Here is a 17,785-nt window from a genome sequence, read left to right on the forward strand (position 1 = left end):
TGTAGAGAGAGTTAAGGCCTATGAAAGCCGATTCCACCGTTCAACGTTCCTCAACGAAAAATTGTTCTTTTAACTGGCCCAAGCGAATGATTAATAAGAAACGAATAGGTAACTCGAAATGGCATTCTCGTTTATATGCGAATCACGTGACTTCATTTGACATTCAAGTATATATATAAATATATAAGTCAAGTTTTACACCTATATCATTAAACACGCGAATGCATTCATTTATCGATAAGTGTACTGATATCTACCGTGATATCATAGCTCTATACAACAAAAGAGAAAAAAACATTTCGGCGTTTATCTGCTATAGAATGATAAACATGTTTAGATTTTGACTTTAGAAGTTAAGCATCAAAAATCCATGTTTATAAATAGGAGTATTATTAAGATAAGTGGAGATTATACGAATATTATTAACATTAGTACACCAATAGTTAAAAGTACATCTACTGTTAGCTACTGTGAGTAATAACAGTGTAATGTACCGTAATCATGATTTATTTGGACAAAACTACCAGTTAGTTGAAGAGTAAAATAGCGTATAGCTTACTTTCCGAAAAAACTAGGCTGTAACTGAATAGAATTTCTTGACACATATCTCCATTTCTTTATAAACTAAACTGTAAATGGAATTTCTTGACGCATATCTCCATTTATTTATAAGCTGAACTGTAAATGGAATTTCTAGACGCATATCTCCATTTCTTCATAGACAGAACTGTAAATGGAATTTCTTGACGCATATCTCCATTTCTTTATAAACTAAACTGTAAATGGAATTTCTTGACGCATATCTCCATTTCTTTATAAGCTGAACTGTAAATGGAATTTCTTGACGCATATCTCCATTTCTTTATAAACTGAACTGTAAATGGAATTTCTTGACGCATATCTCCATTTCTTTATAAACTAAACTGTAAATGGAATTTCTTGACGCATATCTCTATTTCTTTATAAGCTGAACTGTAAATGGAATTTCTAGGCGCATATCTCCATTTCTTCATAGACAGAACTGTAAATGGAATTTCTTGACGCATATATCCATTTCTTTATAAACTAAACTATAAATGGAATTTCTTAACGCATATCTCCATTTCTTTATAAACTAAACTATAAATGGAATTTCTTGACGCATATCTCCATTTCTTTATAAACTGAACTGTAAATGGAATTTCTAGACGCATATCTCCATTTCTTTATAAACTGAACTGTAAATGGAATTTCTTGACGCATATCCCCATTTCTTTATAAACTGATCTGTAAATGGAATTTCTTGACGCATATCTCCGTTTCTTTATAAGCTAAACTGTAAATGGAATTTCTAGACGCATATCTCCATTTCTTCATAGACAGAACTGTAAATGGAATTTCTTAACGCATATCTCCATTTCTTTATAAACTACACTGTAAATGAAATTTCTTAACGCATATCTCCATTTCTTTATAAACTACACTGTAAATGGAATTTCTAGACGCATATCTTCATTTCTTTATAAACAGAACCATAAAGAATTTCTAGACGCATATCTTCATTTCTTTATAAACTGAACTGTAAATAGAATTTCTTGACACATATCTCCATATTTTTATAAACTGAACTTTAAATGAAATTTCTAGACGCATATCTCCATTTCTTTATAAACTGAACTGTAAATAAAATTTCTTGACGCATATCTCAATTTCTTTATAAACTGAACTGTAAATGGAATTTCTTGACGCATATCTCCATTTCTTTATAAACTAAACTGTAAATGGAATTTCTTGACGCATATCTCCATTTCTTTATAAACTGATCTGTAAATGGAATTTCTTGACGCATATCTCCGTTTCTTTATAAGCTAAACTGTAAATGGAATTTCTAGACGCATATCTCCATTTCTTCATAGACAGAACTGTAAATGGAATTTCTTAACGCATATCTCCATTTCTTTATAAACTGAACTGTAAATGGAATTTCTTGACACATATCTCCATTTCTTTATAAACTGAACTGTAAATGGAATTTCTTGACACATATCTCCATTTCTTTATAAACTACACTGTAAATGGAATTTCTAGACGCATATCTTCATTTCTTTATAAACAGAACCGTAAATAGAATTTCTTGACACATATCTCCATTTTTTTATAAACTGAACTTTAAATGAAATTTCTAGACGCATATCTCCATATTTTTATAAACTGAACTTTAAATGAAATTTCTAGACGCATATCTCCATTTCTTTATAAACTGAACTGTAAATAAAATTTCTTGACGCATATCTCAATTTCTTTATAAACTGAACTGTAAATGGAATTTCTTGACGCATATCTCCATTTCTTTATAAACTAAACTGTAAATGGAATTTCTTGACGCATATCTCCATTTCTTTATAAACTGATCTGTAAATGGAATTTCTTGACGCACATCTCAATTTCTTTAAAAAAATGAACTGTAAATGGAACTTCTTGGCGCATAAACTGAACTGGAAGTGGAATTTTCTTTCTTATAAAGAGAATTAGGACGAAATTGAGACAGGAGATATAAGATTATTGAGGAAATTTAAAAAGGTTGTATTTGTCAGTACGAATTTGTTGCAGAAATTGGATGGAAAAGTCTCAAGCAGAGTTTTGTGGGTTTGATAAAGAGTGGTGATTAGGTAGGCAGGAGAAGAAGTGCTTTACACATTAGAACAGGGTCCAGGGGGTATTGTCTTATCTTCAGAAGTAGGCTACTCGGTGTACCCCCGTGCCCCGTGCAGAGCTTCGAATTACAGTACTCCGAAGACTTATTATGGCTCGCAATTTTTTTTTCCTTATCCCGAACTGATATGATACTCGCTCTAAGGACAAAAATGTGATTTTAATATTTTTCATAAGTAGTCTAAATGGTCAAATGAACTGGTAGCGATTTCCTTCCCTTGAAGTAAAACATATAAAAACGTTACTATTTGAATTATAAATTTTGATTCGGTCGGTAGGAATTCAAAGTTGCAACGATCTGAACTGCACATTCATTCAGATTAAAAAAAAAAGAATATTGATTGCTGAATATAATGAAAACAGGGTTCAATTTAAAGGGATTGTAAAGAGGTTTGTATGTGTGTATGCTTGTAAATTTGTATGTGTATCGTGGACACTGATAGCATCAATTTGTACCATTTCAATTTTCAATCTGACATATGTGGTTCCACAAATAATATGTGTGAAGACGTCACTCATCGCAATATATTAAGCAGCATCACATAAGAACTTCGCGATAAGTGACGTCATAAAAAAGTTTTAAAGACATGAATATTTGACGGCTGGTTCAGCAATGACTAAATCAGAACATTAAGTTTACATGTCCTCAATATTAACTGGCTAGTTGATATAGACTAGGTTATCTATATCATACAATATTTACAGATATTAGATAATTGTAATAGGTAGTCACATAATATAAGTTCAGGAAATTAAATATATTCCTCAGATAATTCAATAAGTCGACGATAGATCGGTCGAGCATTGTTAATTTGAAAAAAAAAACATCGGTATTTGAAATTTTGAATCATTATTAAAGAAAAAAGTCTTCATTTTAATTCTTCGCAGTCAGCATTTCTGGCACCGGTATTTTCATCTCCGATGATTCAGTCTCATTCTCTCCTTCAACCATAGGGAACTACGCATGTTTGCTCTTCAAACCTAATAATCACCAGAATATAGTGTTGAAACCATCGTTCCCTTTACAGAATACTTTAATTCAATATCTAATTATGCAATTTTACATGACGTTAATTTCATTCTAATTATATCGTGTCATATGCATGAAAAACAACATGTTACATTATGTAAATGAATCAACATATCATAAATTTGGAAAGCTGTATGAGTAATCCGAAAGTCCTAACCGTAAAATGCAGATGTTGGTCACATACAGTCCGTAGAACTAAGATTGGGATTTTTAGGCATGCGGATAAGATGATACGGGCGAATTCAGGCCCATCCTGTCATCTGAACTGGCCAAAAGAAATGGTCAAATTGGGAAAAACTTAAAATTCGGAAAGCAAGTCGACAACAGCATGAATACAAACTGCATTTATCAGTCTCAAATTCAGCATTTTAGTTTCGGTTACTGTTGACTGCTTTCTCGTTGTTACCAGTGACATCTGACTTAATATTAATTATACGATATATAATAATCATATTGTATTTTGTTATATTCCCTACATGTCAGCCAATTACTGATCACATTCCAAGAAAAGTCAGCTAGTTTCGGACTAAACACTAATTGTCATTTTAAAACATTTTGTGGTGTTACTCAGTGCAATTTGTCTGAACCACCCAAATTGTACTCGGCGAAGTACATATATATTCGAGGCAGACGAAGCATTTGAAAAGTATTTTGTATTTATACCTTACACAGTTAATACAGACGAAGGAAAAGGTGGTGTCGCTCATGTTAAATTCTACTTTATGCATAAGTCGTATAATCTTTCATTCGCGAGAGACGCGAGACCGTATTTGCTTCTTGATAATCGGAGTATCGTTTGAGAAAAGGGCTTATCTAAATAATACCTGAGGGGTAGGGCGGATGAGAGGTGTCTCTCCGAAGCGGGGATTTCAGAAGGAAATGACTCTCCTATAAATAAGCTGCTGTTAATATGTTGTATATGTATAAATTTTTCATCAGGCGATGGAGCAAAAATTTCTTCCAAAAATCGTCTTTGAAATAAAAATTCGCCATGTCTCTGTAATTGATCCGATAAAATGATTTTAAAAGACACTCTTATTTGCATAAATGAATAATAAAACGACCTGTAATGATTAAATTGCAATAAAATAGATGAAATATTTTAAGGGAAATAACCACATTGAATATGCTTCTTTTGTTTCATTGCTTCTCTTCAGAATATTGCCTTACTAACATATTGGCTATTGCAAGAGAGGGGACATAACAACGTTAAGAATTATTTTCTTCAGACCTTCACTCTTACTCATAACCACTCATAACCACAGTGTTGTCTTGTTTCTACAATACAACTTTGGCTATAGACATTGAATTGAAATTCGAATTGCGATTGAAAAATTAGAATAAACAAGTCAGTTAAATGACAATTATAAACTCTTTTTCTTACAATTTCTTCGAATTCACAGACTGACATGGTCCAGTGTAACATTCAGCCCCTTTTCTCTTTTTCCTCTACCAGTGGCTCAACTCATGAATGGGGGCCTATGGACTTCGGTGGGTTGCATTTTTTCTTGATTGGAATCGAGGAACTGGACTTCGTCTAAAATTCAGAAGTCATAGATGGGTTTGACTAAAAAGTCCCGTGACGTTCAAGAATTGAAATTTATTGAAGATCATCGTAGGTAGCTTATTGTATTTATTCCATTTCTTTCAACCAATAACATCCATCCCTTTTTTCAATAATCATAATGATCCACTTTCATCCATCTTCATTATACTGAAAATATACTAAACTTTTACTATCACTTTGACTATTGACAAGAAATAGATTCATGGAAATGCCCGAAGATGGTGAAGGCAAACGAACAGTCTTGGTTGCCGATTTTTGTCGCCGACTCGAATCTTGAGTAAAATCTCACGCGTGCCCGCGCTTCCACGACAAGATTATAGCGTTGCCGAAAGGATTTATAATATCAAACCAGTTTGATATTTGTCGCTCATTGATTTGTAGTCTGCAAGACAGAGCGACATCATCCAATCATATTCATTTTCCTTTCAATTGCCTCATGTGACTATCGACATAGTGGAAAACGACCGCCTGGAGTTTTTTTGTTTCCTCATGCGCACACAGCCGGTTGGCGAAACTCATGGCAAGACTCAGCGACAAAAATCGTTCGCGTGCCCGTATAATGCAAATGCACAGTGTTAACTGTTATCTGCATTCGTGTGGCATGTCATTGGATACATTTTTTCCGGACATTGACAATCTCTGTACTCACGGGCCTGTATGAAGGCTATTATCTTTACCAGTACATAGATTTATAGGTGCAGTTACAGAATAACTTTTGAGATGAACTGGCACTTCCCACTGCTTTAACATCCTCGGAGGTAGGGCAGATAATATCTGCTCAAATTATCATCAACCTCATTTCTAGAGACATTAATGTCATCATCTGAACGATACATTTTCCACAGACGTTGGAAGGGGAAACATATAGAAGCTATAATAAGCGTCAAAAGAGGTTTGAATCCAATCAATACTGAAGATAATTAATTGAGTAGGCCTATATGCGACAAGGACATAAAAGTTACTTAATATTATTGGATTTTTAGGGGCAACAAGTTGGTACAAGAGTAGTCCGAAACATCTGCCTCCATTCCAGCCTCTGATGGATATTTTGACATTTGTCGGCTGGAGTAGAGTTAAGCTGTTTAATGGGCTTTTCCACACCCCCGAAGATGCGTCTTTTCTAGCATAATTTTAAATCACATATACCTATGACTGTAAATTAGTGTTGGGTATCACCGTAACTTTTGTTTTGTTAGTATCACGTGACTCTGTGACCTGTGAGCTTTGATGGAACCAGAGACATGATGTTGTTCGGAGAAAATGATGGTTTTAATAGTCATCTTTCCAAATTTGTCTGGGTTTTGCAGATCCGTGGTATCTAAATATGTTTAAAAAAAACCCTACTGAGACGCAGAAAGTTCCCATTTAACAGGGCTTACTTTTGTCTCTACACTAGCAGGCATCTGTCCAAATATCTATCAGAGGTTGGAAAGAGACAGATGTTTCGGTCTAGTACAAGAGGTGATATATAACCAACATCTGAATGTTAATACTTTCAATCATACTTTGTGGCAACCCTTAACAACAAATAATTGCATTAAACTTATACGAGAAATACCAAATAAGTCTATGTTTGCCACATTTCCTTGACATTTCTTTGGTATCTTGATATCTGTAGCACGATGGAAATCTTTCTATGTCTTAAGTTATAACTGTCTATTTATTACTCGATTGTTGCATTATTAATGGTACTTAGAAAGAACTATTATCTGCCAAACACGATATGTACACTGTCTCTTAAGTATTTTCATATAATATGGAATAACTGATTTCAGTCCACTAAGACGAAACTTGCAAATGTTTAATTATATTATATACATTACCTCCTTAATCCCATTAAGATTTAAATGAATAAATGAAGACTCCGATTTCCAGATTGTTTCAAATGATATATTGACTTTACTGTCATTATACTATTTTCTCCAGCCACACATTGGTGATTGTTGATCCGAATTTATATCAATTTTCACTCAAAGCAAATGCAATTTCCAAAAAATTTACAAATTCAGTAAGATTATATCGTCCAATTTAAATTCTTACACAAGATGATATGCCTCTTGAATGGCGGTAGAGCTTTATTTGTGTCTTAAGGTTTGGGTTGATAAGCGATTCAAAGAACATAGGATAGAATATGATTAGATAGCTTGCCACGCAAGGTGCTATACATCCACTTCGAATTGGCTACCGGTGTCTTTATGAACTAAAATATAAATTTTCTCATAAATATTCAGAAATTTATAATGCATTTAAAGTTCAATAACTTTGAATAGATGAATATCTCACCAATTTACAATTTATCGTTTTAACTCAATAGAAAGAACACAAATACATACATACAATCAATTGATATCATTACACTGTTCTGAAATATCCAATTTGAAAATCAAAGACAATTCCCAAGACTTAAAAAGGATAATTTTACAAGTTATTTTACAAAACATATCGTTCAAATCTTATAATTTTACAAATTAGTTAAATGCACTAAATTTGTTGGTGAACGGATGAACGAACAGACAGGGGAGGCGGCAATTATAAATTCATCCACATTCCAATGTAGATGTATAAAAAAGGTTTGAATCGTACAATTTGAGTTGTACTGTAGTAGGTACTGAGGTGTCATTGAATTTGAATTGTACTGTAGTAAATACTGGAGTGTCATTGAATTTGAGTTGTACTGTAGTAAATACTGAGGTCATTGAATTTGAGTTGTACTGTAGTAAATACTGAGATGTCATTGAATTTGAGTTGTACTGTATAAATACTGTAGTAAATCATTGAATTTCATTGTACTGTAGTTATACTGTAGTAAATACTGGAGTGTCATTGAATTTGAGTTGTCCTGTAGTAAATACAGAGATGTCATTGAATTTGAGTTGTCCTGTAGTAAATACTGAGATGTCATTGAATTTGAGTTGTCCTGTAGTAAATACAGAGATGTCATTGAATTTGAGTTGTCCTGTAGTAAATACAGAGATGTCATTGAATTTGAGTTGTACTGTAGTAAATACTGAGATGTCATTGAATTTGAGTTGTACTGTAGTAAATACTGAGGTCATTGAATTTGAGTTGTACTGTAGTAAATACAGAGATGTCATTGAATTTGAGTTGTACTGTAGTAAATACTGAGATGTCATTGAATTTGAGTTGTACTGTAGTAAATACTGAGATGTCATTGAATTTGAGTTGTACTGTAGTAAATACAGAGATGTCATTGAATTTGAGTTGTACTGTAGTAAATACTGAGATGTCATTGAATTTGAGTTGTACTGTAGTAAATACTGAGATGTCATTGAATTTGAGTTGTCCTGTAGTAAATACTGAGATGTCATTGAATTTGAGTTGTACTGTAGTAGATACTGAGATGTCATTGAATTTGAGTTGTACTGTAGTAAATACTGAGATGTCATTGAATTTGAGTTGTACTGTAGTAAATACTGAGATGTCATTGAATTTGAGTTGTACTGTAGTAGAATTTGAGTTGTACTGTAGTAAATACTGTAGTAAATACTGTAGTGTCATTGAATAATGAGTTATTGTATTTTGGTGCACTGTAGCAAATAATTAGGTATCACAGATAACTAGAGATGGACCCATGATCTTTATAAATATATGTAGCCTACTATGCTCTACATGATTCTCGCTGATATTCTCCTTTGTTCAATGTACTAAGATATTACCAGTCGATATGATCAATTACAAACGTACAATTGTTTCTTTAAAACAAAGAGGAAAAGATAATTCAATTTATCAAATCATGAATAAATAATGGGTTAGTGATATAAAGAGAATAAATAAACTAGAAATTTAACACAGTTATTAATCAAATGCACTATACTTTTTTAATGCCTCACTAATCTGAAGATTATTTGCATATTATATTCAAGACCCAAATCAACACCCCAAAAGTGCGAATCTGGAAAATTTTCTAATCTAGTAAAGGGGCGAATTAGGGCTGCAACGATTCACCGATGAATCGATGGACTGCGATTCTTTCCTTCTTATCGATGCATTGCGTTGTATAAAAATAATCGTGATGTATCGACACGATTATTTCTTAGCCCCCTTTAATAACAAATCACACAGAATCCTTTATTTCTGACTTTAAATTTTTTCAAAATTCTTTACTTCTAAATGTTCTCAAGTGCTTAATAGTGACAAACTTGATAGTAATTTCTACTATTTTTTCTCTTTCCTTCTCTAATAAATAAACGATAATTATCGCAATGAATCGTATCGTTGGATGAGTATCGTATAGTGTATCGAATCGTTGCAGCTAATGTATCTCACGATTTTGGTTGAGAAAGTAGAATTAATTTTAATTACGTCACTGCAAACAATTAAAAAACAAGATCGGGATGTTAAGTGCTTTTAGTAATGAAAGACGTTGTAAAACAAAATATCGTTCTTTTTTAAATATAAATATGTTTGCTTCGTGAAATAAATTCATTTCAACGATTAGACTTAAAATTTGAAAACACCGGTGTATTCTTCATATAACAGAGCCCAGCAATGAATATAGGCATTCTATATCAAGAAGATCAGTCGGATGTTCATAGTTCTAAATGGAACATTGTAGACTTGATTTTGATACTTGATCGACCCCAAATCTGATCCCGTGATGCACATATTACATGCAATAGATCTACAAGAGCACAATCTTTTCATATAACATCAATTAACATAAGATAACACACAAAAATCTTGATGAAACTGTAAATATAAGTATAAATATCGTCTGTTTCGTGTGCTTTAGATCAGCGGTCCTTTGCACAGAGTTGTGCTAAAACTGGACTTTAACATAAGGCATAGAACGACACACATTAGGCATAGAACGATATATATAAATTATTATAAGGCATACAATGATAGTTTTCATACATTTCCTGAGTGAGAAATTACCCTGAGTAGCAAACCACAAACATCCCCACTATGAGAACGAATTGCAATTTTATATTTATGCAGTATTTTATTTATTAAAATTAGATCAAACTTTCATTCTGTTTTTGTTAGCTTTTATTTTTATTGTAGCCACCCCAGATAGGGTCTAAAGACGTGAACACAATCTGTTTTATGACGCCGCCAGTCAATCATCAATTTGTACCGGTCAGAGTCTCAGATGTGGATGTGCGAGAAAAAGATTTCCGTTCCCTTTCAATTGAAGGATGTTTCTCTCTCCTATTGCAAGGAAGGCAAGAACTCAATCCAGACCGTTTTGGACTAGCGAGGTTTTCGATCGTTAACAACAAAAGTGATAAGAATAGGCCTATAGTAATGACATAGAAGGCACTTTGGAGGGACAAAAGATCTACAGCTTTTACTTGAGTATATGATGAAACGGAACATCTTGTAGAGTTAGGTTTAGGCCACCATTGTTCTTTCCACACATGTAGTAATCCACTTTCATAAATCTTCATTAGTCTAAAATGGTGAGAGAAAAGGTGAAATGGGCTTTAAATTATTTCAAATGGTTTAATATTTTAGAAGAGAGATCTTTAAATCTCAGTATTTCGCACAGCTTTAATATCAAAGAGCAGAACACAATTCATTTTCAAATCAAATCCTTAGCTATATTTAGTTAACATATTCTAAATTTGCAAATTAATTTCCTCTTTTCAGATTTATCTTAATGATCCGATCTTTGATTTGTATTTTTACTTGTTTTTGCCTCTTATTTAGAGACCTATTTCAATTATTTGTCAACATATAAATCATTCTTCCCACAAAACCAGTCATGGACAAGAGCTAAATTCAGACCATATCATTCTCCAAATGTAGAGGGGGCAGGGGTAGGGAGGGAGGGGGGACTATGAATAGCTACAGAGGAAAGGTTAATCTAATATCAGATTTTTCTGCTATAGCTTGCTATAAAAAGTGAGTTGTATAAAGGTCACGGGGGATTTAGACCTAGACAAATTCGTCACATACTGCATTGAGCACAAAATTGTCAAAAATGAAAAAATTCGCATGGTAAATTGGCAACAGTAATATGGTTATGGTAATTTTGTCACGATGACGTTGGTTCAACTGCAAGTGGGCTGATTTGAGTACAATATAATTAAATTAGATTACATTTTCGTTTTAATTTTGGTCGGTCTCCATATTGTAATCTAAATAGATTTATAAGAAGGTTGCGTTCTGTTGACGTTCATTTAAACCAATCACAACGCGTCATGCAGAATCCATTCTAATTATCGATTTGGGCGAAACCCAAGATAGAGCGATATGGCCAATGAGATTATAATACTTTCGATAGATGCACGAAATTGTAATCTAATTATAATTAGATTGTTCAAATTACCGTTACCAATTTGTCTGTGTCCAATATTTCAGATTCTTAAAATAAAAGTTAAATTCGTACCTCTCTGTAAATATCAAAGTAAATGCTGAATTATTGGGTAATCCAAGACCAAATGACATCGGGAAGAAATTCTCATTGATGGTCACTATGTCACAGTGATCTTTTTGCCACAGTTCCATCGGTGTATATTCTCCTAGATAGGCATATGACTCTTCCAGTACTAGATCTAGATGGTCGTCAGCATTCAAACTAAGAACTCTGGGATCAGTTTTATTAAATTCCACAATTCCATCCCATATCTTCTTATAATCTTCTCTTTTGGAATTCTATGAAAATTATTTTTTGACTATCTTCACCTGATTTAACAAAATTCATATTCCACCAAACCCAACATGCCTTACGTTTTACAAGTTGCTAGGAATTGGCCTTTAAGCAATATCTTTGTCTTAACTACCGAATCATGTCCTATGGTAATCTTATGGGATCTCTGGGCCCTACTATTGTCGACATCTGTCTTTAAAATTAAATCAAACGTTATCGTATATTAAATGGCATTTTATTCTTTCCTATTTTTCAATGAATTTCCACCAAAGGTGGGAACTTATGTAATAAGATACTAAAACAACCATTATGCAATCGAATACAACATTTTAAAAAACTAAGAACAAATTTTACCTTGAATAAATCCATATAAACAGTTCCGCCAAGGATACCCCATTTGTAATCGTGATCTTCAATCATTTGATACAGACTAGAGATAGGTGGCTTGTCTTTACTGACGGTCAAAAATGCTATTAAATTACCACTGTACGTAGCTGCCATTATAATACAAAATATCCACCAACATCCAATAAGAATTCGACCAGATGTTGATTTCGTCACGGGCTGACCACCTAGGTGAAAAAAGAAGCTAAAAACTGAAGCTATAGGTAGCCATTTTGGGTAGCAAAAATCAGAGGTCATGAGAGATGGCATTGTAATAGCAAAATAATAAGTTTTGTACCAGTGATATCGAGCCAGATTGACAACGACATCTTCGCCATTTTGACAATTCCGTGAGTAGTTTTGTTTTGAAGCGCTGTTATCACACCGAGCACAAAACTTTGTAGATCGTCAAAGAAGTCAAGATGTGGTGTTATGTGTACTTCAAACGTAATGAAATATTTCAAGCAAAAAGGACCATAAAGCAATGAAATTACCTACCATGTGATAGTAATGCACCCCATAAATAACAAATCTTGGCTTGAACTTGTGTTGATAAATATCGTTTATTACTTCCAATTGTTTGATAATAAGGATTGGTTCTTTCCATGACGGTCAAAATCATAGAAACACTCATGAAAGATATTGTCAAACACAGGAGCACTTGCCAAGACAATGGTTGTAATAACCGCTTCCATTTTGTTGAGTTTGGATCTGGCATCTTCAGACCTATACCAGACTTCTCATAGAAAAAAGGTGTGGTAAAATCCATAACTTCCTCTCGATCTGGTGATATTGAAATAGGTGCCACGACCAAATCTACTGTCTGAAAGGAAACGGTTTTCAATGAATATGAAAATTAAGTTCATATCATACCACCTATACAAAAAGGTCTGTCGTGTGATCTTGGTATGCAAAGTGTTACTTAATGATGGATACGACATCCGGGTTTGAATGAATCTGATAATCAAGCTGATATCATAACACCTATATAAAAGAATATGGCAATTTGAGTGTAAAATGTTACTTCAGCGAGGTAGATGCGACATCACTCACACCCAGATCAATTAAGGTTTATCTCACCTTTCTAACCAAATCTCCTATTAATCCTGTCCATTGATCGTCTTTTATTCTTCCCCATTCTTTATCATCTGGTTCTCGTAATATATAACTGAAATCATACATAGCAATTAGTAATACCAGTAGGGGATGGCATTGTGCCCATATCATTTTGCCGCAAATTAACAGGTTATATTGAACACACCCGCTACATTCATGTCACAATTACTAAATCAACAAAAACAAACAAACAACCATTTCTTACAATAAATAAGGTTCATGAGGATCCTGTTTACCAAATGTTCATTTGCATTAATCTATATGAAATTTCAGTCAACTGAAATAATTACTTATTTCATGTCACCGGACTTTCACACACTGATCGAGATTAGAGTCCACGACCACTACACTGTGTGAATATCAAGAAAATGTATCTCGCATGAGTGTTTAAGATTAATATTTAAAAAATGACTACCTGAAGTTCAAATCACTGGCTAGTTCTTTCAGAATTTCCATACAAAATCCAGAATATTGAGCTGTTTGATTTATGGTAGTTTTCATCACGAAGGGCGCCCACTGAAAAAGACGAGTCAATTTTACGTCGACATGCTAATCCATACTTGTTTGCTAAAAAAATGGACAATATATTCAAGCAATCTGATCTTAGCTTTACAGAAAAAACCGAAAATTTATAGCAACTTACGGGATTAGTAGAAACTAAGATTGTCTTGTTGTTGAAACCATATTTTCTGTTGGGAAATATATCATCTTCCATATCGACTAGACCATTCTTTGACATATATCCAATATGACGTAACTCTCGTCTGCGATCTGGACCCCAAGTAAGTGTTGATATTGAAATCTGTTTCTGATCAATTATATTACCCAAATACTGAAAATATATTGTCATTTTCTTCAAATGTGGGTTGACGCTTCATTATGTCATATCAGAATGATTGAATGAATCCTTTGCGCAAGCTAAAGTGCAAATTGGAGTTGAATTAGTACAAGCATCACTATTGTACATGGCGTTTCCCGTAGCCCAAGAAGTTTGGAAAGTAATGGACCATGTATATACAGCAGGGGTGTATACTGCCAGTTAACTTGGGTGTTTCGCTTTTAAAATATTCGGAACTTTTTGTCAAATGCATTTTGAACCACAAATGAACGGAATGTTCACTTTCTAAGAGTGGGAAGCTACTGAAGGGCAACACGACACCTTGGTCAAAATAAGCTTATTTGAAAAACAGAATTTCATGCAATTATTCATTGTATCTTTTGTAGACATCGTTGTGTATCCACCTTACCTTATGGAGATAATCCACAATGAGCAATCGGTTTTCTTCTTGTGTCTTTGTGTAACATGGGTCATTTTCTTGACAATCTCTCTCAAAAATTTTCAAAACGTACATCATTTCGTTCATAAATTTCTGAAATGATCAATGTTCACTACAATAGTAAATCTAGCGGAAAAATTAAATGATAAAACATGCAAATTCTACTTATAGTTTCGTAAAATAGAAATTTGCAAAATGTATTTTGTGTGTCAAAACTGCACTTTTACATAATCTTCTCCCCCACAACTCCCACCACCCCCCTTTAGAAAATCCCTGTTTGCTGAACTGTTCTCAGGTTGAGATAATTTTTGTCTTTGAAATTTGCAGGGAAACAGACTTTTACTTGTTCAAAGAGGGTTCGTTGATCTCTTTCACTTAATTTTTAATGATCAATAATTGAAACTGAATAACTGATGAATTCAATAATAACGATACATATATTAGTCGTTATCGAGCCCAATTATTATGATCAATTCTTCGTTTACTGATATTCGAGTTTCAGACAAAATAGATGCGAATGGCTGTTCGGTGGTGTAAAATTAACACGCTAGAATATTATACGGAAACATAGTCGAGAAGGAGCGAGCAATAAATACAATACCTGTATAGGATTATGTTCTATTGTTGAATAACTAAATTCTTTAAATAAAGCAACATTGTCCATCAATAATGGAATGTCTTCTAATTCACAGCGATTAATTAGTGGAGAGGCAATTAACCAATTAGAATGATGGTAAAACGCAGTCTGTCTGCCATAAACATCGTCAAAACCATTCGCCTGTATATAAAAATGAGATACTCATTAAGCAAAACGAGTTGAAATGGTCATAAATAGTTTACTATTTACTATATATAGATGTAATTTGAAAATAACATGCTACCAGAAATAACTTCATTTTTTAAAGAAAAAGAACTGTAGGCTGTAGCTTTAACGAGTTACAAATGCTGGATTTGTTATTTACCAGATCATCAGAATGGATTTTTTTTTAAAACTAATATCAGTACTTAATAAAATAATCAATTAAGTCCTAACATTAACCAAAATCATAATCGGAGGTCAGTGGCAACGAACAGACATCCAGTCCACAATGCTTTTTCAAAGAAAGTATGAACAATTTTGATCTGTGTCCAACTGCGAGCAGAGGTGACACTACAGCTGTACCATATTTTTTTTCAAATTATATACGTTTCATTAACCACCATAGTCAGTGAGTTTAGTCAGTGAGTTAATTCGCAAGCAGAGATTTGAAATGTAATTACACAAATTGCAATATCAAAGAAAGCTAATGGTCGAAAAATAAACAGGATTATATCTAATGAAATGAAATGTTACCGCTCTCAAGATATTTGAAGTACATTCTCTAGAACAGATTAGAACAATATTGAACTTGGATTCATCTTTTCTACGTATCATATAGAATTCATGCAGCTTGTAGACAATATCTTCACAGTAGATATCTTCATACTTCATCAAACCAGACTTTATGCCTTTCTCAGACAACTGTAATTGGAGACTGGAAACTCGGGCTTCTATAATGGAAAAATTTGGGTCATGGACTTTCAATATCCTTTTTCAGAATTGATAACTCTAATCGTTAGATGTCATGTCAACGACAGAAATTCACTAAATAGGAAGAATCCAAATAAGTTGTTTACAATATAAGATAGTTTAAGAGCAAACACTTGTGATCATTACATAGAGTTGGACGCGTGCTTGCCAACCCCATGTTTTAAGGCTTCGATTCTGGAATAGATCTAGACAAATCACTGCTTCGGACAAAATCTCTACACACTATTTCTTTTTGTTTTTGATACAACAAATAATTCAACTTACCAGAAAACTGGTCATAGATGAAAATCAAGGATGACCATTGTAGATAATGTATTGCCGTGGTCAAACCAGAGATATCGATACTAGATACAAAATAATCACCAGAACAATTGTTGTTTCTACTAGGTATATAGGTCGGTGATTTCAGACATTTTGTAAAAGATTTTTCTTCTTCTCTAACATTTACTTGATTCAAGAGAATCTGTGGTGTTTTGATATTTTTGATTCGCGCCTCGGCTAGATGTGACAGCGTATATAAATAAATATCTACACTGCTATTTGAGCGTTCTGTAAGTAAAAATGCTGATCCGTTAACGTTTTCCAACAATGCTGTTCTTGGATCTCATACATGTGTTCAGCAATCAAGTTATCAGATCACAAGAGTAAGGATACGGTTGTGAATATTGTCAAAATTGTTAAAATAAAACAGTTCAATTTCTTAACAACCAGTTATCGTACTACTGTACAAATGTTGTCTACTTATAGAACTCGAGAAACATATCCAACCATCGATTATGAGCTTAAAGTGTTTGGCATTCTTTCATTTTTCAGTTGAAGATTTGTTAAATTAAAGCCTGTCAATTTTTTGACAACCAGTTGTTTAGGATAGATGAAGATTTAATAATCGCCCTACTCCACAATGTTAAATCCATGTAATCAATTTACCTGCTTGATGTAAACTTTTGTGGTGACAATGGCTGCTCTCTGATGCCATACATATCTGACCCACTTTTGATACGTTGAATAACAACCTCGTTGCGGAGTAATCATTTCCTGCACAGACACCTGAAAAGAGTTTATAATATGTAGCTATTACAGATTCATTTCAATTTATTATCGAGTGGATGATTACGACTTATACACATGTTTCAACACTGAATCCTTAGAGACGGGAACTATTTTGCTTAGCTAACCAGTAATAGTGTTCACAGCTATCCATAATTATCCGCGTTTGAAAGTTACATTGACGACTTGTCTTCTCTAGATACCTCGGTCCACCATGTTAAGGAGCAGTTATGTTCGTGTATGGATTTCGATATAACTTCCAAGTTGCGATATATTAAAAGGGATTATGCGATTTTGGCCTTAAAAACTTGAAAACAAATGATTACTTTCATAACTAATCATCATAAATCTCACATAGGCCTTTGTTTTCTTTTCTGATCAAGTGAAGTCGATGAAAACTTTCTTTTGTTCGCTTGCTTATAGATTAAATTATATTCATAGTACAATTGATACGTTTTATTAAGTTAAAATTGAGCTTGAAATA

General features: G+C 33.3%; 2 protein-coding genes across 2 annotated transcripts; one reads left to right on the forward strand and one right to left on the reverse strand.

The window, feature by feature from the left end:
• Nucleotides 1-8,144: 8,144 nt before the first annotated feature.
• On the forward strand, nucleotides 8,145-8,814 carry LOTGIDRAFT_103603 (hypothetical protein; the record flags this gene model as incomplete). Its single annotated transcript, XM_009053329.1, has 2 exons — nucleotides 8,145-8,339; nucleotides 8,377-8,814. The coding sequence occupies 2 exons, from the start codon at nucleotides 8,145-8,147 to the stop codon at nucleotides 8,812-8,814; spliced, it is 633 nt and encodes a 210-aa protein (XP_009051577.1).
• A 1,564-nt stretch (nucleotides 8,815-10,378) lies between these two features.
• Nucleotides 10,379-13,135, reverse strand: LOTGIDRAFT_103576 (hypothetical protein; the record flags this gene model as incomplete). The annotated part of the gene is made up of 4 exons (XM_009053330.1): nucleotides 10,379-10,706; nucleotides 11,647-11,912; nucleotides 12,262-12,479; nucleotides 12,790-13,135. Coding segments are annotated over 4 exons (1,158 nt in total), but the record flags the coding sequence as incomplete, so codon positions are not given.
• Nucleotides 13,136-17,785: the final 4,650 nt, after the last annotated feature.

Source organism: Lottia gigantea (genome assembly GCF_000327385.1).
Source record: "Lottia gigantea unplaced genomic scaffold LOTGIsca_2, whole genome shotgun sequence".
Classification (NCBI taxonomy): domain Eukaryota; kingdom Metazoa; phylum Mollusca; class Gastropoda; family Lottiidae; genus Lottia; species Lottia gigantea.